General features: G+C 42.5%; 1 protein-coding gene across 2 annotated transcripts in view; it reads right to left on the bottom strand.

Annotated features, from left to right (window-relative positions):
* Positions 1 to 25447, bottom strand: part of ST7 (suppression of tumorigenicity 7) — a 136643-nt gene that overhangs the window by 73071 nt on the left and 38125 nt on the right. Inside the window, exon 1 of one of the 2 annotated variants that reach the window (XM_059847150.1) lies at positions 23298 to 23669. The exons of the other annotated variant lie outside the window; for it this stretch is intronic. Within the exon in view, the coding sequence (XP_059703133.1) occupies positions 23298 to 23319 (22 nt within the window). The 5' untranslated portion in view covers positions 23320 to 23669. Of the gene's footprint in view, positions 1 to 23297; positions 23670 to 25447 lie in introns of those variants that run through there. 2 annotated transcript variants of the gene reach the window in all.

Below are 25447 nucleotides of genomic sequence, written 5' to 3'. Positions count from 1 at the left end.
TATGCAATTAATCTTTCCCATGGTGAAGAGCTGCCACTGAGCAAGAAGATCCCAAACTTTGAAAATAGGAAACATCATCATTTAGGGGAATTAAGGAAAACCATCTGGGCTTGTCAAGGCTTTGCTGCCTGAAGGAAACAGCACACCAAAGCTGGCCAGCAAAGCCAAGCTCAGAGTTGATACTGGTAGCAGAAGCCAAAGGCAAGATATACCACAGGTCTGTGAGCTTGAAATGGTATCAAGAGATGTTACCATCTTGTAGCTGCATTAAAGAATGTACTTGTCTGACATGCAGTGGGGTAAGATTTGTTTATTGTTGCATGACTATTTCAGGAAAGAAAGTAACCCTTTCCCAAAAACATTCACAATTTTCTCAGCAAAGTATAATACTAAAAAACAATATTTAACTGTTTTTCAAAATCCATGTTTTTTTTTTTTTCCCCATTAACAAGTTCTTTGCCCTGAGGACACTTATTTTTCAGATTAAATAAATAACTCCAGTATTTTTTACTTGTGAGTTATGAACATGGCTTTGTGGGAAAAATGCATCTCTTGAAATGGAAATGGAAATATTATAGGCTTCTAGACTTCTCCAAAATGGTGCTTACCTTCTTCTGGAAAGTAAGACTCCTGAGGAAACTACTCCAGGTTTGTTGCTCATGAAATACACTTATTTTTTTTTAATAATTAGTTTAATAGCACAGAATCATTATCTTCTCCCTAAAGTGGTTTTTTTTTTTTTTGTCCTGTAGGAATTTTCACAACTTAATTTAATATTGTCAGTTTTACCAAGTTAAATTAATACCACCAAACAGGTAAATCCTTCAGATATTAGTCTCAAACCAGAGCTGGGCAGACAATTTGCAGTTGTTTTTGCTGCAGTTTTAAGTATGTTGCTCTTACTGGTTTTAAAAACAAGGAAACATGTTTAATCCTATGCCTGATTGTTCCTCTGAGGTAAAGCAAGATAAAAATGGCAAGAAACATTGTTTAGAAAACTAAAGCTGTCTTTGCCCCATCTGCCATCAATGCTGCTTGGCTGTGAGAAAATGCTGACTACACGGGTATGTATGGAAGTGCCTCAAAGGCCACAACATTTTTCCCATACTCAAGTTCTGGGAAATTCTGGAAAATTAGGCAAGCTGAGCATCACTGAGGCAAAATTACAAGTGAATACATAGCACAGATATTCAAATGAATAATTAAAGCAAATCCTCCTGGGTTACACAGCCTGCTGCCTGGGTGTTTTAAAAGGAGCTCCTGAGGAGTGGCCATAAAAAGCCTCCTCACTGAAGTGGACAAGGACCCAGGGGCTGGAGAAGCTCTTTCCATACAGACTGCACTGGTACCAAGCAGCACAGCTTGCCTTGAGCTCAGCTGCAAAGGGAAAACAGAATATTAATCCTGCAGTTTCACACTTAGTTCATATTGAGTCAAGCAATTTCTGCCAAATCCTCACTGAAAAGATTGAATAAGCAGAAAAAAGGAAAGCAAAATTGATAAATGAAATTAAATGTCTGAATTCTCTACTGACAGTCTTGAAAAGTATAATTTTATTTCTGAGCAGACCACTACTGATTTTTCTGTTTTGCTCTGAGCAGACAAAGTTTTTCACCATAGTTATACTCCCTTTCTTTAGAATTGTTTGTCACCAGGAGCCCTGCACAGAGCTACCAGAGAAAGAAGAGCCTCTGCTAGCAGATGGGCCCATTAAGATCTTTTGCTTGAGGCCAGCATGAGTGGGACCAAAGTGCTGTCTGTAGGTCAGATTACCTGAAGTGGTCACATGGGTTAAAAGTTATTTGCACTGAGTTATTTGCTCCTCCACCTCTTCAGGGCACATCTGAGTTTGTAAGTTAATTTCCCCAGCACACCAGCATCCAGTTCACAAGGCCATTTTTACTTTCTTCCATGCTGCAGTAGTTTAAAAGCCTCTTATTGCCTCCACTTCTGTTATGTGCATCCACTTCCTTACCTCCACTGCAGTTCCTTCCTTTTGGACTTGTAAATTATGCATTCTGTCATTTAGCTCAATTTAGTTTCAATTTGCAAGGTCATTCAAAAATAGCACAGTAGATTTATCCTCTCCTCTTTCCCCTCCCCTCCCATCCCAATTCATTGGAGACAGTCTCAAAAGGAGAAGGAGCCAGAGTGCAAAACTTCTGTTTGTGTCTTTTCTGACAGGAATACCTAACAACACCCATTTCTGAAGAGTTAAGCAGCAGCTGCCACTTCTAAAATCTAATTGTATTGTAAACAACGATGGGCCAAATGTATAATGAATGCTGATGGGCAAAACTCCAGTCAAAGCTCCCACTGACACAGAACAATTTCCTAGTAAATTATTTCATAAAGCTTTCCCTGAAATCAGATATCCCTGTAGTTCAGCTAAAAAGGCTGGGAAGAAACTACAAAGAAGTGGTTGATGCACAGAATTAAAGGACAAAGGGATATAATCAGGAAATACAGATATTTATTTTATTTAAAGGAAGAATAAAAAGTTCCTTTAACCTTGAAGGAAAATAACCCTGTTAAAGAAAAGGAAACAAACCATCACTGCTAAGGCTCTATTGCAAGAATAATCTGTAACTGATTTTTGTATTGCCTGGTGGGCGAGTGGGATTCCTGGAGGGGTGCTAATTCATGGAGATAACCTGGGGGTACAGCAGCAGCAGCTTCTTCTTTTGATTTGAGGTAGGGCAGCCTCTGTACGACTGAACCTTGCTTTGAAAGGGACCTCCAAGAAGCTGAAATCAGTAATTGAAGGAGTTGTCACAGGCTGTGAGCCAAACCCAGGTGAAGGGCAATGCAGGCCCCTCACCTGGGTCCTTTAACAAGGGGGATGCTGTTTGGGCAGCAGAGCAGCAGGAGGAGCAGTACAGAGGGATCCAACTCTGTCTCATAGCAATGGGCTACTAAACCCCTGGCTCTGACCCCTAAACCTGATGGATGCTGAAATCAGAGTTTGCCTTCTGTTTGCCCTCACTTCTATCAGTTAGAAAATCCACATGCCTTATTTTTACCTGGTACTCCTAGATTTTGTGTTAAAATCCGCCAGGTACTGCCATTTCCTACACCATCACAACAGACTGAGCTACGCAGCTGCACTACCAGGGGATCAGAGAGCCACACCACTCCTTCCTTCAGAAAGAACTTGGAAAGAGGTTAAAACCAGCTCAGTGCCAAGGGGCTTGAGGTCTGACTCTGCTCCTCTGTCACACACTGCAGACTATCTTGCCTGGGCACAGCACCTTTCGTGGCAGGCCTGGACCAGAGATGCAGCTGCGGGTGTCAGTGTCCAGCACTCAGGGCAAACACAACTGCACAGACACATCAATCTCATCAATCACATGTGCTGCACCACATGTAGCTTCATTTCTGACTCACAATTCAAAGAGTGACACAGTAGGGTTTAACCCACCTTCTAGTGCCAAAAGAGTACTTGTTAAAATATATCTTAGAAAAGCCAAAATTCACTTCTTGTAATTTTTTTTGTCTTCAGCTTCTTTCTTCTCCTCCTCCACTTTCATGTGATGCTAAGCCACTGATTCTCCAGCCAGTTTCCCAAATAATCTATGCTTAAGATGCACTCCAAGGAGCAAGCTTCCAGCCCAGAGTTTTAGCTTTCCATCTCTAAGAGTACCAGCAGCTCAGCAGCTAAACCTTTGTGTGTAGCACCAAGCATTTGCCTGTACTATTATTTAAACTGAGGGGTTTAGTGAGATTTTGATTGCTTGATTTAATTCAAGAACTTCTCCAAAGCTGTTTGCTCCAACAGCAAAAGCTTCAGGACAGCTCCATACCCAGTAATACATGACACTCAGTTGCTGAGTGCAGTCACTCAGTGGTTTTTTAGGTTCATGGCCTTGAGCAGTATTTTCACATCTCTTTTTCTGAACCACAAAAAACGAGATAATTTACTGTCTTGTTCCACAGTAAAAGGACATTGTCAGTCTAAAGTAAGGCCTTAACAGGCACATTTCTTCCTAGTGAAGAGAAAATACTGGGTTGAGAACTCCTCATATTAAATGGAAAAGATAACCTATCTTACTGATGGGATTTTTTTTCCCCCCAATCTGTTTGACTGTTGTCTCTTCTGGAGGACAGTTTCCAGTTTATCCCCTCCCACCCCAATGCATTGGAGAGGGTCTTAAAAGGAGACTCTGACTTGCTATATTCTGGCCTTTCATACAACAATAAATGAAAAAACCTTCCAATACAGATATTGATACAGATATTACTTTCAACTACAGATATTACTTTCAATTTATAAGTTACAGCATTGTGAAAGTCTGTAACAAATGAAGATAGTCATAATTTTGATGAAGATTTTATAAAAAGTTAATAAACACCATCTTCTGCACTTGCATCTTTTGTCTCAATGCTCAGTGCACTTAAACAGAAATTAAAACTCTTTCTAATCCTGCAAAAATAGTTTAATATTAAGTCAGTTTTCATACTGACACAATCAGAGTTAAACGGACAGAAGTGCACCCCAAAACCCTGGTTCTCCTTTTCTTTATGCTCATCCTGATGCTCTACTTTATATTTCTAGTCTGGTCTGAAGCCACTTTCTAAAGTGGGATTAAGAGCAGCTGCTAAACTGCAGAATAATAATAGTGTTTTCTAATATAAAACTAATAGAGGAGGAACTTTTGGGTATCTAATAAGGGAGGCTTTATTAATGAAATCACATATGCACATTGCAAGAAGAGCTGGGACTCCAGGGAATGGCCAGAACATCCCAGTTGCTGACCTGTTGGTTTTGGTTTTTTTTAGTCACATTAGCATGGAACATGAAATACTGATGAAAAGACAGCATGCAGAGCATGTTGCCTATATCTGCAGTACATGGACTGGTGCTTGCCTATCATGAGACAGGACTAAAAGCAGGTATACAAAGAAATTAATAGAACTCAACAGCTCTTGCAACCAAAATCATCCAGGCTTTGCCTAAATACTCATTTTGCTCATTCTAAGAATGTTTATCTTTGCAATTTGCCTTTGTATTTCAATATTTGGTACGTTATTTTGCCCAAATAAAAAGGACAGATCCAGGAAAATCTAAACAAATCCCAGTCTCTGAATGGACGAAACAACATCTGGTAAAGAATTAGTGAAGTGACTGTAATCTCTTTCTCAATCTCATTTCTGTTTTCAGGCCATCACAAATCATAAAATCTTTGCAGCCATAATATGAAACACACCAAAACTTGATGTCCAAAAGCAAGGCTCTATGACTCAGAGGAAACAGGAGCCAGCGACAAGACTTCTGTTTCAGAAAGGCTCACAGGTTGGACACATACTTGTTTTCTTCCAAATGTAACAAGTGATCTAAGGAGATTATCTCTTCTAATAAATTTTGCTTAACACTTTAGTGTCCTTCCCATTGCAGATCTCAAAATGCATTGCTAAACAGTGGGCAATAAATTCACATTTTTGAAGGCAAAACTTATGTAGAGAGAATCACTGATGAACACTGAGTCTGTGCTTGATCTCAGACAGGAATCACAGGGGAAACCCACCTGCCCATCTTGATGCCAGGGAAGTTTTGCAACTGATGCTAACAGGACTAGGGTTTCACCCCAGCAATCTGCTGCCTCTGCCATTTCCCTGGTAGGGTGAACAATTCCAAAAAACTCACATCCCAGTAAAGCTGTGTTGCTAATTTTGCCCCCAGAAGGCGGTCACCCTAACAGTGGTGAGTTAAGCAGGGGGATCATTAAGTGTTTGCAGCAGAATGAAGAGTTCTTGCTCACCTTTTTCCTTGCACTTTGGCTATGGTTAACAGTCATATATATTCAACAGAAGAAAGCATTGTCTAGACCCTAATTCCAGGCAAAGAGAGAGGCCTGATAGACAAAACCCATCTGTATCAGAGCCAATTTCTTCATTTTGCACATCTGCTCAGTTCATTTCATTTGGTGTTAATATACTTCACAAGAATCTTTACTAATGAAATAGCTGTTAAAGAATAATAATTTGCTTGATTGACTACTGTTCTCTGTACTTCTGCCTTTTCTGGATCTTTCTCACAGTGCAGAATTTTGCAATCTAAATTCCCACAGTGCTGGGAATAAGCCAGTCACCCTGGTGCCTAAAGATTTTTAGCTTTTTATATATATTGTAGATTTTTAATGCATAGCTGTATAGTTTCTAACATTTTCTTACACTTTAGAATAATATATTACCCTTTCTCACACATCATGCCACCTTCTTGAAATGCTGTTTAGCATTATTTTCAAGGAAAGAATTTCTAACAAGAACACCCTGTTTTGCATCAGCACCCTGGAGACACAACAACATTAAAGGCTAAGGACCTTTGGAGAGAAATAAATTTAAATTCATGCTACAAAAATATAATCTGATATGGAAAGGGATGTATTTTCTGACAGCAGCTAGTTCAATTTTTTCCCCACCAAGGAAGGACTTAGAATTACTAATTAGTCAATACAGGGTTGAGAAAGAATGATTTTTTTATGATCCAAGGGAAATAAATTATGAAGGTATCCAGATGTATCTTTATATTAATACATGGCAATCATTAACACATGAAAATCTACAGGAAAGTCACAGGCACTTGCTTCACTCAGTGTCTCCCCTTCTCCCAGTGCCGAGTGTAATTATAGATAGCAGCAACACATTGACAATTAGCTTAGAAGAAGAAAGGGAAGTGGTGGGGATAGAAATGCAGCATCATGTAGAGAAAAAAACAACAGGAGAAACACCTAAAAATGCAGTGAGCTTCTCTTCTCAAAGGCAGGCCCATGGCAGCAGTAGGATATCCCCACTGCAGTTAAACAGATGGCTGCAAAGGCTGTAATGGCACAAAGATCACAGAACATCCTGCAGAGCCATAGAAGGAAGGAAACCAGTAGCATTGCTTAATAGGCTGCTTATTTTACAGGCAAGTGGATTGCCAAGCAACTAAGCTGTAACAAGCTCCATATTTAGGGGTAGAAATGTTTGTCTTCTGTCTGTCCCTGCTTGCAAATGGCAAGTGGAGGGCATTTCTAAGCCAGATTATTTGAGTACAGCATGTTCCACAAGCCCTGAGCCTGGGCTGCCGAGCAGCCGGCGTTAATCACGGCAACAGTTGATACGCATGCCTTGCCAGAGTCCAACTTTGTCACCATCACTGTGACTTTCACTTTCTGCTGCTCAAAACAAAGTGCAAACAAATGACCCCCAAAAACATGCAGTTTCTCAGGAATCTCAAATTCCCACCTCACTTAACACAACTGGATCACTTTAGAATACACAAATGACAACTCTTGATGACAAAAGGAGTTGATTTGGTTGTCTAGGCAGGTGCATCCAAAGCTGTTGGAGATGCACAGGGTAGCTGACACACTGACACGAAGCATACACAAATGCCCCAGGGACTAACAGCTGGTGGCCAGGCGAAATATGTTCCAGGACACTTGAAATGGCTCTAGTTGCCTCATTTAGGCAACTGATCTGAGCCCCAAATGACCCTTTTATATCTTGTGTTCTTAAATCGCGTCACCACCCACAAATAAAAAATGAATTAGTGTTGCTATTTAAAAGCACCTGTACAGAAGTACAAATACACAAGGTATGTACATTTGGGAGCACTGAAATCATTTGCAAAGACTAAAACTGTAGTATTCCTTCTGGCAGGCACATACTGGAGACACTCACCCAAGGCAATCATCTTGTAAACACAATGCTCAAGTCTGAAGAAAATTGTGATTAGCACAAACGACAGAAGACTCTAAAGGATAACACTTCAAGATCCAGGCAGTCCAGTCCCTGTCCCAGGGCATCCTGCTGCTGGTGAAGGACAGTGCAGGAACACAAGCCTAGGTCACTCACGTAGGTGGGACAGAATGGCCCCAGCCTGGGTGACTGACACCCACCACAAAATTTCAAGGATAAATGTGGTTGGTTAAACTCAGCACTCCCAGCCCATGCGAGAAGGCAACTATCTGAATGATTATCAGATGGGTGGCTTTTCAGGAAGCACCTGACTACCTTTATTCAGAAGACAAATCTTTTTCCCTGCCTCAGCTCTCTGCCATCCAGGATCCTGCCTAATGGTGCCAGAGTAACATTTAAGATACAATGAAAAGCTTTAAACTAAGTGTACAAATAGCACCGTAACCAAGGTATCTTACATGGTATTTTACCAACGTATGTGACATTAATGCCCAGCTAAAATAGTGATGAATGAGAAAGAATTGCTAAAAAGTAATAATTTAAAACAATCAGCCAATTTTGAAACTGATTATTTTTATTGGTTTGTTTTACTTCAAATAATAGGTTCAAATTAATGACAAAATTACTGTTGTCCTGCAATCTGAAAATGAAATTATTCTAAGAATCAAAATAGGATTCAGCAATGAAAATATCCACTGGCTGATATGAACTAAATTTGATTGAAATATGACTAAAACGTCTTTGCTTGGGAAATTATTGCATTTAAAGTCACTGTTTTCAGTTCCAGATTAATGTTTCACAGTCTTAACTCAGTTCCTCTCTTTATATACCAACAACAAAAACTGACAATAGAAACCCACAAACCCACAACTGAGAACAAGCCTTTTCCCTAAAAGAGGATGTCATGTAAAAGTTTCTTTATTACATACTAGCTATAAAAAAATCCCCATTGTATGCATGTGTAAAATGTTAACAACATACAGTATTAGCACACACATGTGCCCCTATTCTTTCATCCAGTAGCTACCACAGTAACAATCAGAGAACACAAAACTAGGGGTATAAATAACTACATAAAATTCTGTATTGCTTTAAGTAAGTGCTGATTTGCAGGCATGGCAGGTACCTTCCACTCAACACAGGCACTTGCTGCTAAGCAACTTTCAAATCTTGTTTGAAGCAGATGAAATTAGTTACTGGAATTGGAAGCAACTTTATGTTGTGCAGAGATTTTTGTTAGGGTGAAAGTGCTTCTGGCTGTGAAGCCGTAGCTGAAGAACCAAATTTTCTTCCTTAGCCATTAAAGATGGCTGTTGTCAGTCCCCTAAGAGATCAGAAAATCCCACTCAGCCGAAAACTTAACCACCTAACAAGACTTGATGAAAAGTTAAAACGAGGCGCTTAACAAAGTAACTCATGAATTTCCTAGAAAATGTCATGAACTCTAAGTGGACAGACCAGAGTGGCCATAGCATGGAGCCTGAAGACCAGTCAGATGTGTTTGTAGTACACAAAATGAGTAACACTGGTGTCTAAGATACAGTGTGCATCAGACTGAGCCTGATCAGCCAAATCACATGCAGTGCTGGGAGTCAGTCATGAGCAGCAAATAAATAAGTGAGGGTATGGGACAAAAATATGATAGACTGCTCCATGCCAAATAACTGAAAGCCATGTCATAGATAACAGTAACTATTTTCTCTACATGTCTGTCTACTTCCCATTACTGACAGGATAGGCTTGTTTAGGTCTTATCTTTCTCACCATTTCAGGGATTGTACCAAAAAAGCCTTTTAGCTTCAGAGGAGATTTGTATCTACTTTCAAAATACTCAGTGCCTATCTGTTAATTGAAAACACATACTATCTTCTGGCTACCTATACTTCAGACACTTTGACTCATTCATGCCAGACACCTAGCTAAGCCCTCTCTGTAGCAAATTATGCTCTTTAAACCAGATCTTTCCACCAGAAACTGATAAATATGTTTTTATAGATTTACTGAATTAATTTAGTGCACCCTTTTATACTCAGGCAACCTCTCTGGCATGCTATATGGGCAGTAATAGAAAGGAGAGCATTGTGTTTTGTACAGCTGGTCTGAGCTGAGGACTGTAAAGACTAAATGCCCAGGAAGAACCTGACACACCAGATGTTGGAAGTGATCATAAAACACATGAAACATGGCATGCTTGCTTCTCCACTGTTATCTTTAGAGTTCTAAAAATAGGGAGGAAAATTGAGGTAGCTCTTCAGCAAGTTCGTAATACACATTCTGAAAATAAAGAGATTTTGCAGAGTAAATTTTTTCTATGCTGTAGGAAAATCTCTGGGGGCCATAAAAGTGATGCTAAATGGGGGAACAAGCCTATGCTCAGAAAGCCAAGTTCTGAATAAAAATGCTAGTGCTGCAGCTGGAAGCTGCAGGAGATCTTATCAATAAGCATATACTTTCAGGTATTTTCCCTAAACTACAAGGTGCTAGGCCTAAAGGAAGAAATGGACTGAAAGGGATCTTACCATAGATGGAGCTAAAATGAGGGGAGGCATCACTACGTAGGGCATAAACGCATCTGATGTGTTCATTAGAGAAAGGAAAAAAATGGAAATACCTCATTTTCACAGCAGCTGAAAGTAGAGAGGCAGCCCATGGGAAGGCATAGCTGGTATCCAGGCTTACTGCTACCATCAGGTCTGAACAGCCAGCAGGATCAGGAACAAGTGAGGCTCCCACAAAACAGCATCAGGTGGTTTCTCTTGTCCCCAGCTCCCACCTGGCCCCAGTTCTGCCCTTCCCTGCTTGCTGCGCTGTGAATGCACATCCCTCTGCTAGCGCAGCTTTGAGCGGCAGCCTGAGCGACACGGGAGCATCATCACAGCCAGGGCTGTGCCCCTCTCCTACAGCACAGACTGCTTCCCCTGCTGAACAGGGAACCATCTGGGAAACAGAGCAAATGCTCAGCCACTTAATCGGTACTTTCAGTAAAACAGACCACAGTCAAGATTGACAGACCTAGAGAAAATCACAGAGGAAACCATCAGCCATTATCAGGGAAGGAAAACAGAGTCTGCTACCACTCCAAACTCTGAAAGACTTGAAAATAAAGTAGGAGCTGTGTCCACCCCTCCGACCCTGGATCATCTCAGTCATTGCAGCTTCTAGAACCATCCCAGTCCTAGAGACCCTGCCCCATCTTCCCACCCCAAGCAGGAGCAGGGTTCTATAGACATGATGAATTCTTGTTCCTATGGCAGTTAAGAACAGTGTGATATCATTTAGTAAGGCAAATCATCTGCCACCCACCTTCTCATCATCTAGATACTGGAATAAAGGGAGACTGACGGCTTGTTTTTAACTTCTAAAATGGCCTCATTTACTAAAATCACTTAAATAGCATTTTCAACCATTTCTGTTTTACATTTTAAGGATGTCTCTTGGTTTCTTCATGGGAATGGCAGCACTCTTTAAAGAAGGATGGGAAGGATTAAGAAAGCCGCCATCACAACTGTTCATATCTGGCCCCCTCACTCTCCCTTTCTCCCCCTTCTCTTACACATATACAGCACACATATCTATCTGGCATATGAGATTTTAGCTCTAACGCTTGCCAAATCATCCACAATTCAAGAATTTACTATTCCAGCATCTTCTGTGTTGCAGACTTCCTTCTCTCTTCTAGTTCATCACACCTCAATTTCCTTGCTATTTAAGAAAACTGATGATCTGACCTCTTCCTTCAGCTTTCCAACCACTCTCTTCAGTTTATTTCAGTCTCTGCAGATCAGCCACCTGTGACTGATTTTGCAACAGCTTGCAAAATATATTTTGTGCTCAGTTCCTGTTTTTGTCAGTATCTCGTAAGTTCTAAAACTAGCTCAAGTTTAGTATTTAGCTTCTGAAGAGTACATAAAAAGTAGTCTGCTCTGTATAAAGAGTAACTTTTATAGTACCTTGGACAATAGCTTAAGTGCTGACTACTACAGATAACATCTTCAAACAGACAGCCCTTCTCATCTCATGTTCTCAGAATTGTTGATGCTCTGCCACTATGGATTCAGGAGGGATGTCTCTAGGCCTTCCCACCAGCAAGCACCTAAGGGAAGAATGGCCCTATCCATGGGATGGGCAATTAAGTTCCTAGTACCTGTTTTCTTGGCATCCTCCAAATATCTGAATGAGTAGCTTTGCAGAAATAGCACCAAAGGGCTGACTGCACAGCAGCAAGATGAAAGAAAACAAAGTTATTCATTTGTTATGGTTAGAAACCGCAGTTCGTCTTTGGCAGATGTGAACTTCAAACTCTTTATCAGAGGTCATTCCTGCTTGTCAAAAAACCTGAGAGCACAGGAAACAAGGTGATATTTCATCTTGAATTTCTGAAAACTACAAGGAGTCTCATGAAAGGCATTGTAAACAAAAACAATACAACACATTGTCATTTTTACTCTAATATTACTACAAGTAAATTGACCTGCCTGCATGCAAGTTTTGATGCAGTATGTATATTCTTGTACAGTAGTTCATGTACTTTCTTATTTTAGCTAAGGAAGTTTACTTCAATTAACCTTAAACCCACACTCTTTAACTCAGTCTAGTCCTAATTGAGACTCTGTAGAGTTTTTACACGATCTTAATTAAACTTCTTTTAAAAAGACACACTTTTATTTAAACCTAAGTAAGAACACATCCAGACAAACCTTGTAAGAGATAATGTACTATTTTTAAGAATAGCAATCACAGAAAAGACTGATCTCATGAATCAGCCTAAACTCTTAAGAACCCAGCACAAAGATTTTCAATACCCATTTAGTACAATTTGCTCATTGCTCAAACCCACCTTGATATGCTGTCCCCAAAGAAAAGGTGACCAGCTGCAAATGACCAACACACAAAACTCAACTCAGTGCAACAACTGCTGTTCTTGATGTTTTTTGCACACTAGTGTTCTACCAGCTGGTGTGAAATAATTTTTAAAGATAAAACTTGAGTCTATGAAGGTTGTTTTTTACCTTGGACTCATTTATAAGGCCCTGGAAAAAGTTACTTTATGAAGAACAAAGGCAGTTACCTCTACTTTTACTCATAGCCAGCTCTCCATTCTTCTTGCAAAGAATGAAAGCAAATGAAATGTTGGAAAATAAGGTAATTTTTATAATGTTTAAAATATTTCTTCACAGAATCACAGAATCATTTAGGTTGGAAAAGACCTTCAAGATGATCGAGTCCAACCTTTGTCCACTGATCTCTACCTTATCAACTTAACCATGGCACTAAGTGCCATGTCCAGCCATTTCTTGAACCCCTTCAGGCATGGTGACTCCATCATCTCCATGGAGAGCCCATTCCAGTGCTTTACATGAAGAAATTCTCCCTGATGTCCAATTTGAACCTCCCCTGGCCCAGGCTTGAGACCATTTCCTCTTATCCTGTCACTGGTTGCCCAGGAGAAGAAGCCAACCCCCACCTAACTAAGCCTCCTTTCAGGCAGTTGTAGAGGGATAAGGTCTCCCCTAAGCCTCTTTTGCTCCAGGCCAAACAACCCCAGCTCCCTCAGCTGTTCCTTACATGACTTTTGCTCTCAACTTTCCACCAGTTTCACTGCCTTTCTCTGGACAAGCTCCAGCACCTCAAAGTCTTTTTTTGAGTGCACCAGAACTGAACAGAGGACACCAGGTGTGGCCTCATCAGTGCTGAATGCAAAGGGACAAAGAATGCACCTGTCATGTTCTTGTCCTATTATGATTATCTCATTCATCAATCGTTTATAGATTAATATTAGTCTTAGATTACTGTTAAGAAGTTTATTTTTATTCGATTTCATTCTGGCTATAACCACTGATAACTTCAGCTATTATTTTACTGGCTGTTCTCATTTTCTTCTTCAAAATTATTTAATCAGACCAATTCTGGGAGTTTGGATGTTAGAAAGCAAAAGGACAGCCAGACAACTGTGATTCAGTTTTAGAATTTAACTGTTGAAATAGGTATGCATCTTTTCCTTTGAAAGGTATTTTCAGACTCAACTTCAGAAATAAAGACAGAACTAATGGCCAGGTTTTAGCCAATTAAAAAAAAACAACCAACCAACTAAAAATCCCTAGAAAGCAATTTGCTACATCCAGCAGATGACTTTCAGAGATGCAATTCCAGTTTCTGAAAGCCAGCTTGGCAGTATGATCTTCCCTGACTTGTACATAAGGCAGCAAGCACCTAAGCCAGCTGCAATGCAGGCTTCCCCATGGCATCTCTGAGACATCTCCACCCCTGTTGTGTCAGTATGTCTGAAATGTTTCTGGAGATGAAAGGATAGTCCACTTTTGTATTTACATAAACTTCTGGCATACTGATATACAACAATAACAAGACTTACTGCCTGCCAGGGTACTAACTCCCTGGCAAGAAGCAGGAAGACCACAGCTTCTCATCAGCAATGATATGCTATATAGTGAGACAGCTTCATGCTTTCCTTCACTGGGAAAAAATTGCTTTAATTTCACTAAACTAGTCTGTTAAAAACAAGGTTGTAGCTTTAACTAACAACAGCTGTCAAAGTAAAAGAAATATATAAATAGATAAATACACAAATAGATAAATACACACATATAATAGATATGTACACACATATTACATACATAAACAAAAACTGGCAGATTTCTTTTTAACTCCATTGTCCATAGCTACATTGTTCAATGACGTAAAGACACTTCTTTCTTTCTTTGTAAACCAAACCAAATCAGGAGTACATACAAAGCCGTGGCCTAGGGGAGAATAGCTGCACATGCAGACACCCATATTTGCTGCCAGCCTGCAGACAGCAGCTGCTGCCTGCAGCGCCTCATTCGACAGCGACAGCGGCTGCACTGACGTTTCACATTAGAGAGTCATATTGCTTTGTTGCCTCAGGGAAGCCTCTCTGTTTAAGGGGATACTATTAAGGATGGCAAGTCCAAACACGACTCCCTTTTTTTGTCTTTTTGTATAATTCCGTGTGAATATTTATCTGAATTTTATGGAAGAATTAACTGAATGTCACTATAGATGCACAAACAAGACATAACCTAACTAAATGCCAGGCACGTAGCTCACCAAGCTGCTGCAGTACAGAGCACTGGTTTGAAATCTACCGCTTCATTCCTCTCTGACAGGCAGCCAAACCCCACAGAGACTAAGTCATTAGCATACATGCAATGCCCCAGAGCAACCAAATGAATGTCTCTCTGCATCCAGACGGTCAGAGTGATGTGCAGTGCCTGCAGCAGTGCCACCTCCCTGCTGTGATGTGTAGCCTAACACAGCAAGAACCCCAGGTGTGAAAATATTCATAGCTATAAAGGTAAGTTTAGAAAAGGCCTTGTGCAAAGGCCTTTGAATGTCCATTCTCTGTGGGACCTCCCCTGTGACAGACCACTAGTGCTTTATCCTGACAGGCCGCTTAGTCTCTTGGTTATCCTAGCTGCTGAATCCCTATGGGCTGGGCAACACGCCCTAGTCCCACCAGGATGTGGTAACTGCAAATGATACTAAAGATGATGTAGTACGTCTTATTTAACACACTTGAGAAATCCTTCATCCCGCTGCTATCTCCTTGTGCAATCAGAACATTCCAAAGTCTCAGAGAAACATCTCCAGCAGGTCAGCAGTTGTAGAAGAATCTGCTCCTGTTTGTACTGGCACGGAACTGCTCTTCTGTCCTGTGACCAAGGACATCGCATCCTCCTGGGCGAGGTTTGTGCGTCACGCCTCTCACACTTGGGTGGATTCCTGGAGAAACTTCCACTCTTGATTATGAGGCTTACCGTTCAGATCTTGCTGCTTTTTATCTGTCCGCTCATTTCCATCATTTGGAACTTTTCTCCATCCAATCACCCAGGCAGTGTGATTATCATCCTCTTTGCTCTGTACAGCTTATCTGGAGCTATCACTGCAGACCATGCAAGCAGCAGAGGATGAGGAGAACAGCCAGGCTGATACATGTTCCAGAGTCAGAGGAATGCCTTCTCCAGCTCATTCAACCCTTAGCAGACCTTTGTGTCCACTCACAGCCTATAAAACAGATGGACTGCCTGGCCTCATGTCTGTGTGGATGACAAAGCACAGGGGATCTTCACACAAAATTTGCCATGCCTCTTTGCCAGCTAATTTGACATTTCCCAGCTACTTTATTCTCTTTGATAACCTAAGCAGTCTGAGAGTGTTTTATTAGCAGATGGTTTGAATGACTCATGATTACCTACCCCAATGAAAATACAGCGGCACAATTTACTGTTGCCACTGCAACAGTCCTAGATACCTTACTAATGACAGTAATGAGTGCAGCTGACAGGAAAAAAGGGTAGTGGTGCAATATTTTTCACATTCAGCTCTTTTAGGATTTGTAAATGTATATTTTTAGCATCCTTCAGTATTATTTATCAGGATGCTTTTTTCTTTTGTGACCAGCACTATTTTCATTGTGCTAAGTCAGTTCTGAATCAGTGTGACTCTTGTTAAGTATCTGTAAGCCAGTGATTTATATAATTGAGGTTCTGCCTCGGATGGTATCTTCTTACAGCAGTTTTTCCTTCTCTTGTAGCAGAGGTCTTACAAGTGGAGTCTGCTGCCATTTTCTGACCTCCCTGGAGTTGTAATAGATGCCCTTCCTCTCAGAACTTGCTTTCTAGTGGTGTCCTCATCACAGAATCCCTTACTTGGCTGTAAAAAAAATGCAGCTAGCACATGAAAAAAATATCTGGCCTCCTTCTACTCCCATGCAGGAACTTTTAAAATATATAATTGAATACATTTTCCTTTTGCTGCACTTGCACAACCACAACATTAAGACTATATCCTCTTAAAACTTCTTCATGTACTATCATATGGGTACTTCCACACTCAAGAGAGTGCAGCAGGAAATCCAAATTCTGCACAACAGCTTTCCAAGACTAGTTCCTAGTGGTAACATGAAAGCTGGCATTTGCTAGAGTGATGACATACATGAAATCATGTCATCACTGCAAAATCACTGGGCTAGTGAGTGGCATGGAGAACAGGAGAGGTAAAGGGAGATAGCTAATCTTTCCACTCACCATCTTCAAAACCTCCTCATGGCTTTTTAGGCTACAGACCTTTTGAGTACAAGGCACTTTCTTCTAGAGCTCATTCTTACCCTCTCTCATCCCTCTACCCTGCTCAGTCAAACCTTTAAAAGAACTACCTAAGGGCTATACAAATGTGGAAACCCCCAGTATAGCTATATATTTTCTCTCACAAGCTCACTGATTTAGTGTCATTTTCACCTTAGGCTCCTGCTCTAGGCTGAAACATGATCTAGCATGTTTTAAAGGCCTGTTCAGCATCTCTCTCAAAGCATGCATGGAACTTTCCCAGCCACTCTTATTTCTCAAAGGAGGTCAGAAATATCATGCTTTAATTTTGTATCACTGCCATGTAGTTTCACAAGAATTTCACTTCTCCTGTACTGATCAAAACACCCCAAGACACCAAATTTTTGAGAGCCCTAAAAAGTTCTAAAATATTTGCCATCTAATTCTGGGAAGCCACAGCACATTTCTGGTCTAGGCAGAATATGGGTTCTGTTCTACTCCCAGTTCCTAGGCATCTTAAATTGATCTCTTAGTGTAAGTTTCACCTTGACCAAACATAGCCAATTTTTCACTGGGGTCCTCCAGATTGTGGGTAGCAAGTGTTTCTCTCTAGTCCAACTTATTTGGTTAATACAGCATCTTATCCTTTTCAATAGGGGACATATTGCCATTTTTAAGATCTTTTAATTTCATATTATACACAGTGACCTTCATATGAAAGGGTCTAAACAGTGACGTCACATCAAAGTGATTTTCACCAAAAGAGAAAGAAATCCATTGATCTAGAAAATCTGGAATACTCCGTCTCTCTGTATTCCACATGCTTTTTTCATAGCACTTCACAGACCTTTTCCTGCTTCCCTGAAGCAGACAGGTGCTTCAGGGATCAAGCAGGGCATTTTAGCTCAGATGAAAAGAGATGGCTTAGATTCTTCTGTGAATAAGTTTTTTTGCTAGGCATACCCATTAATTATCCCCAAATTACATGAAACACTACTGCTTCTACCCCAGCTCAAATAATATGACAGAGTCTTCCCTGCATGTACTGCTCGTCCTATTTGGGTCACACAGCCCAAAGGGACTCTAATAATCTTTGAGGCGTCCTTGGTCATAAAGATCTTTCCCTGTCTCTGGTTCTGTAAATTACACTGGTCAAAGCTGAAGCTTGCTTTGATCTCACGCCATTTTGCAAACATGCAGATTGATGGAGCTCGTATCTCTCACTGGCTCTAACTAGGAGATTGGTCCTGCTCTGAGGAGGGTGCTGGTCCCTTCAAGTCTAAACTCTTCCATGATTTTTGCTTTAAATCTCAAAGACCTTTTGTCATCTTTGATCATTTACAGACTCCTCCACTAATTATAGCTCATGCTTTTAGCTAATGGCAAGGACCAAAAAATTTGACAGGCTGAAGAAAAGCTTGTCAAATTCCCTTCATGTACCTTCAGATTTCTTCCCCATTCCAGAAGCTGTGTGAACACAGCTGCCTGGGAGACCATCACTGTATTCAGTAACTTTACATCAGAACCTTGCAACTTCTAAACCAATGAGACAGGAAAGGTGATCCAGGGCTGCAAGAGACAAACCACCAAAGACTATCAAATTCATGAGTCATATCCAGCCTGTGAGATGTCTCAGCTCACTTTTTGTTTTCGGAGAAAGAAAGGGCAAGGTGCACTTAAACTCATGACAGCTGCCTGCTTGTGAGCAGCTCAGCACAATGAGTTCAAACTGCCATTGGTGCTGCCTGAGTAGGCGGGCTGAGCTTCAAGCCCCTGTCCTCCTGAGCATGCAGTCAAGCCTTTTGGAAACCACATCTCAGGCACCTAATAAGGTGTTGTACCTAAAGGAGTTTGGAGAACCCTCTCTTATCTCAGGTTTGTATTTTTTAAAAAAACATTAATTTAGAATGTAAGAATACTAACATGCAGTCGATCCTCAAAATCTGCTGTAAGTGGGATGTGAGACTACATTTTCTCTCCAAGTGTCTTGAAGTTTCACAGATGAATCTGTCAAGTTATTAGAGTTCCTGTAACCTCAACCCCTTTCATAACCCAGGTTTATTCTGGCATTTCACAGCGGTGTACCTAAGCCTCTCTTTGACCTGGTTCTGCAATATTTTCACCAGCTCTAACTCTACAGGGAACAACAGGAACCTCAGCATCTACATAAACTGGTTTAAAATTACAACTTCTGGTACTTTCTGTAACCTCTCTTTGGTGTACTGTTGCCTTAGAAACCAGTATAACACCATTGAGGAATTGTAGCTGTACTTACTGCTCTCAGCCTTCTAGGATGGCAGTGGGTTATTTATGCTCAAAAAAGGAGCATTTTGGTCATCTGCTGTTTCAGTGGAGCCCAGTCTCACCAAGGCTGCTATCTCCCACCAGAATTTCAACAGTCATGTCCCACCCTTCCTTGTGCTGCTGCTCATCTAACCACCCCATGAACAAGCTGGCAGAGCCAACATGCTCAAAACCTGCAGGAGTGGTCAGGTTTTGGTTAGTTGTCCAACAACTGGGGTGAGTACCAGTGCTGGGAACAGAGGAGGCAGGCACATCACCCAGGATGGCAATCAGATGCCGATCAGATTGTCCTTCAGCTCCATGTTTGATGCCAAGATCTCCCATTTCTCTACTGCTGGCTGCTGCTGTTTCGCACAAGTTTTATAAGACTACTTACTTCTCTGATGCCATAAAATCACTTATCTTGGAGTAACCTTTCCCATTGGCTGCATTTTAGCTGGAAGAAAGTTTGGGGGGGCAAAGTGCCTAGGAACAAAAGCTGTTCCTGAACAGACGGAGCAGAAGACAGTACAGTGAGCCTAGCACAAGCACAGGAGCTTTTCCTGGCACAGTTAAGTGAGCAAGGGTTCCCATTCCTCACAGCAGTCCTCAGCCTCCCCACAGAGAGCAGCCTTCTTGCATTAACCTTGCAGCAGAGGAAAGCTCCACTTTCCCTTTGGTTCTGTGTTTCTCTGGCCCTTTGGTCAGCTCTTCTTTGTTTCAGAGTCCTTCTGCTTTCCAGAGTGCAGTTGCTGATCTACCAGACAGGGACCACCATGAGTGTGTCCCAAAGAGCCCAGGCTGGAAGAGCATTTCCCAGACAACCCCCACAACCCTCACAGGGTAGTACTGCTGCTAGGTTACAAGGGCCCAGCATGAAGAATGCAGCAGTACTGAGAACATCACCTGGGGCTTTCACAGCACACATCTGGGTCCTTGTAACAGCACTGGGGCAAGCTCCATGGGCATATGTGTGTGAATCCTTTCCTTGCAGCTTCCTACTGAGTCCCTCTGGGTAGCTGAAGCACACAGGGTGCATATTCTCAGACATGCATGAAATAAATGGCTCTCTGAGCCTCTCCAGTTGTTTCACAGGCTCTGTATCCTGTCCTATTCCTTACCAATACACAGTCAGATGGGATGGAGCTCCATTCTCCTGACCTCTCCCTGCACTGGTAAGCCTCACTGAACCTAGCTGCTCTCACAGTTCAGTTTAATCTGTGCCTCTGTTGTCTCTCCTGGAGGCTTGCAACTGCCAGTATTCCTAGTTAGACAAGGGATGCTTGCTGGTTATTTCTGCTGGGCTCTTCTCCCTGAGATGAGGGTGTCCTATTTGTGGGGACCACCCCGTCACTTGTTCAGAGGTGCACCACTTCTCTGCTCTGGTGCAGCCCTACAACACCATTTCACCTTAAAAAAGACTTAATTCTCAATTTTTATCAAACCAGATTACCCCCTACAGAATGTGAAACAATTATGGTGAGCAGACAAATCTTTTAGGTCAGTGATGGCATGGGCTGAAAAGCTGCCCCCCATGCACAGAGCCCCCCACACCTCCCTGGCAGTGCCAGAGAGGAAGTGTCTCTGGCATATATGTTTCCTGTGGGGATTACAGAAAGGACATATGACCAACGAAAAATACTGACCCCGACCCCATGGCAACTACCCTACCCTCCCCACAGTGCTCTTGCACAGACACTTCTTGGGTTTTTGCTTTGTACACTCTGTCCTTGCTCATGATGTACTGGGAGTGTCAGCAGCTGTTCGTGCACTGCCTGCTGCCTTATCCCCCTTTATGGGCTGTTGTCACCGGCTGTTTGTCTCTCCCTGCATCCAGGAGGTGATAAGCAGATGCCTGTTCCTACAAAGACTTTCAGACTATCTTTTACTGCCCTTCTAACTGCTGCTAAAAGCAAAAAAAAAAAAAAAACAAAACAGGATTGCCAAAGGAGAATTGTTTCAGCATTTAAAATATTTTGATACTGAGTGAGACTAAAGGTTCTGAACCAGTATTTGCTGTTGACCATTTTTCTTGGCTTTTTAATCAAAGCAGAGAGAAATAAAACCGTAAATACTAAGGGTAAACAGCAGGATTAAAAAAACTGTAATCTGCTCATTTCATGCTTTTCAGACAACAGCAGCAATGGCTTCTGTCCTATTTCCAATGTCCAAATAATGCTGACTCTTTTTTGTCTTATTTGATGCTCTAGCCAGACAGAAACATTAACAATTAGTAGCACTGTTATCATTTGACAGCCTGGAAGTATGAAGAAGACAGGAGGAGAGGGAAGACGAAAAACCTCTCAGCATTTTGACTGAAGTAATTCTGATACAACCTTCTTTCTTTGGAAGCAAAGCCACTGTTCCCCCAGCAGTGGTGAGGGCAGGGCTGGTTACGTGAGCACTGACCTGCACAGGCAGGTGAGCCGGCGGCACCAGTGACCCCGCTCTCCTCCTGCCTGCCAGCACCTGCCAGCAGCAGGCAAAGGGACAGCCCTGTCCAGCCTGAGCAGGAACTCTTAGGCAGGAGTTCAGGCCTGAGCAGAGGCACAGGGGAGGTGGCCACCACACTGCCTTCCTCTTCATCTGACCAGAGAGTTCAGGCAGAGACTGAATGTAGCCTCTGCTCAAATCGATGGCAAAGAGCCATGTTCTGTTTAATCCCATTTTTAAAAGCAATAAATGTTTCTAGACCCTTCTGGGAAACAGGCAGTGGCTGATATGGATGCTCCCATTGCCCTTTTCTAAATTGTGGGAACCTTGGAAACAAAAGCAGCCAGAGCTCCTGGTGCACAACCCCTGTGACTTTAGCCAATGCACCTCTTAGACCAAGAAAGGACCACGAAAATGAACAAGTGCATACAATGGCTTTCTGCTAGAGGGCAGGTAGGGCACAGATTTTATCTCAAAGCCTGTTCACGTGCATTTTGCAGAAGTAGAGCCCAGGGACACAGACACTGGGGCTCACAGATCTGTCAGGGTGAAACAGATGCAGATACAACATTCGGCATCTCTGTTCATGCTCTGATGACCCAGAGCTGCAGACATGTTTACAACTGTGCATGAAAAATGCGTCCCTAAACAAAAGAAATCTAAAGGCAAATTTGTTTTTTATGCTGCCTGACCTTGACTGGGTGTTGTGGCAGAGGAGGGGGGAGCTGCCAGAGCCTGGTCACAGGAACAATTAACCCTTTGGGAGCAAGGGGCTCGACAGCCAGGAAGGCATAATTATGAGGCATCCCAATGCCTCATAATATCACTTCCCAGGAAGAGATGAGCTGCAGAGCAGGTCCCAGCCCAGAAGTGTGGAGACATTACACCATGCTGGATGTGACAATGCTCTACAAAAGCCATCCCTTCATATCCAAATATGACATGTTTTCAACACCCAGTGCTGTTTTGTGCACAAAATACAGCATGAACCAACTGTTTTCTGTTTTTCGGTCATCCGATAATCACTGGATCAGACTGGCCCCCACACAGCCACACTGTCACCAGCAACATTATTTATACATAAACCCCCAGCCTTCCTCTGCAGCCAGATTTGCCAGGTAGGTAATTGTTGTTCCCACTGAAGCAAAATTGGCTGGCTTTCAATGACATGCATCTGCACTGCTATTATACAGCAGACTGCCTCAGTTAAGATTTTCCAGCACAAAGACGAGGAAGGAAAAAAAATAAACGATCATTTTCTTTAGCATTTTTCACCTCATATTTAGAATTCCACCTAATTTAATTGTGGATTCTGCAGTCACAGGGGGGATGGGGGGGAAATTGCAGAGAAGCCTTTTTTCTCCCAGAGACAAAAATGAAGTAAATGAGATAGACATGAGATAGCAGTCTTTTCCTGCTGGTTAAATCACTTTCCCCCAGCTCTCGCCCATCTAATACTGCAGCATTCTCAGTCTCCAAATGCACCATCTGAGCAGTGCATTCATTAGAGTGTCTGCAACTCCTGATCACTGACAGATGCGATCTTATCAACTGCCACATTCAAGCAAAACTGCCTTTTCCCCCCAATCTTCCAGTGGCCTGAATTCAGCAGCACTGACAGCCCTACGCTGCCTTGCTGCTTCCATCGAGGATGCACCCACGGTTAGGAGGTAGATGCTTCCCCTCCAGCATCTTCCATCCCTTCATAAGCAGGCAAGGACCACAGCAAAGAATGCAAGCGTGGCGGGTACAGCAAGGATAAAACAAGCCCTGTTCTCAACAGAAAAAGGATGTAAATGGGATGCATTTACTTACATGACGATTCAGTGCCAAACATGGCTCGCCCCAGATGCTGCTATTTTAAAAAGGAAAGAAGAAAAAAGAGTGGAAGACAGAGGGAGCGTATGAGAGAGGGGATGAGACTGCTACACAGCAGGGGTCATGAAGCCAGACAATGCAGTCCAGGCTATCCAAGCTGCCAGATTCTCCTCTCTCCTCCTCTGCTCCGCTCCACACCGCAGACAGCTCTTCCTCGCAACCGCAGGGTAGGTCCTTCTACAGGAAGCAAAAAGCAGGAGCCTGTGTTTTAAATCCGAGCGATAAGGGCAGGCCGTTGTCCTTTCTGTGATACCGGCAGGCAGAAAGAGGTATCGGCCACCAGATACTGCAATCCCCAGCCCCGCTGGCCGTAAGACAATAGCGGAGCTTATGCACACACGGGATGACGTCAGGACACCGCAAAGACTGACTGCTGCTAACCCAGAGGCTCGCAGGGGGCTTGGACACAGCACGGCGACTCAGATGGGAATTCCTTTGTCACAAGAAGCAGAGGACAAAGAGCCAGACATGTATTTCCCTCTGTGATGCTAAAGCTCCCACCCGGGATGGTAAAGCTGGCAGGAAAATATCTGCCTTGAATTCCTGCTGCTTTTCTCAGCTGCACAAGATGCAAAGCATCTCTGTGCAAACAGAATAAATTTCAGGGACAAATATCGTAGTAACAGCATTTTCAGTAAAGAATAACCCCAAATTTCTATCACGAATTCTCTTTATTATTTTTCTCTCAAAGATATACTAAACTCCTGGGCCAGTCTACACTCCAGACCTACACTTTCCCATCAAAGTGTTAGCCATCTGTCTCTTTTACTTAAATTTTTTGTCAGAATACACTGTAACAATGTTCTAAACACAATAAATGAGTCACACATCTAAATAAAAATAAAAAACCCAAAGCACACTGAATTCAATGATAAAATGGCATCCTAGCAACCAAAGAAATACTCTCCTTAATTTTTCTTTATTCTTCAAAACCAACTAGATCTAGTGTGCATCTGCAAGTGCATTTTTTTAGTGTACCAAACTTATTTTCTTCCTGACATTTAGTAACTGCAAAATGTTCAAACAAAGCCCTAAGCTTGCTCCCTCAGTCCTCTCACAGACAAAAGGAGTTGCCTGTCCTGTGCTGGTGAGAGCAGCCAAGCAGGAAGCTGATGGCTGGAAGCTACCAGACACTGGGGGCCATCCAGAGAATGGCTGTCCAGAGGGGGCAAAACCAAGAAGGTTTCTGCAAAGTCTCCTTCCCAAGATGTCAGACACTAGAAAGTACTGCTGGTGGATGAGGAGAAAGGAGACAGATGTAGGTCCATTAAGGGAAGCACTTACAAGCAACCATTTCTCAGTTTTTGTGGGTTAACCATTCCCAAACACTCCTGCTGCTCTGCATGCCGGGGGGGTTGGTGCTGTTTGCAGAACACCCAAGGCCACCATGAGCAGCAGGCCACAAAAACAAGTACTACTGGGGGCTGGCAGCACCTGCCACCGGAGGAGCTCAGCATGCTGGAATCAACAGGGAACCAGGGAGGTGTTGGCTGGGACCACTGCAGCCTGAAGGACAGATAGGAAAGCCACATATGGAGCTCAGAGCCACGGCAGTTCACTGCCAGGCCAGCTCCTCTGGTCCTGGGGTACATGGTCCCAAGCTCACAGAGTGTGCATGCCCACAGACATCCTTACGGACCCCCAAGAGCCCCGTGCTGTGAGACCAGGAAGAGCACAAGAGGCTGTACAGAGCCAGCCTGATCTTGTGCTTCCCACAGCAGTGGGGGGCACCTACAAGGCACACCAAGCTACTCTCCTGGTACATCTGTTGGCACAAAATGCTCTTCAGCTGTTTCCTTGCTTTCCATTCCACACACTGAACAGTCACTCTGCGTTCTGCATTGACCACACAAATAGCTAGGGCCACCAAGCTCACGGCAACATTTACCTGTATTTCACTGCTGGAACAAAATCAGGAGAGAGGCCATATCCTGTGGTGAGACTTTTCATAACACTTTCTAACAGGCAGATTTTAGTCTCCATCTGCAGACAGGACATCAGCGCTCATAATCATAGTGACTCAAATCAACCCACGATGTCTTAAATTAACTAGATGTCCTCAAATATGTACTTAAGCACCTGAATTA

This window comes from Haemorhous mexicanus, chromosome 5, assembly GCF_027477595.1.
Source record: "Haemorhous mexicanus isolate bHaeMex1 chromosome 5, bHaeMex1.pri, whole genome shotgun sequence".
Lineage (NCBI taxonomy): Eukaryota > Metazoa > Chordata > Aves > Passeriformes > Fringillidae > Haemorhous > Haemorhous mexicanus.
This window is presented reverse-complemented; position numbering and strand designations above follow the sequence as displayed.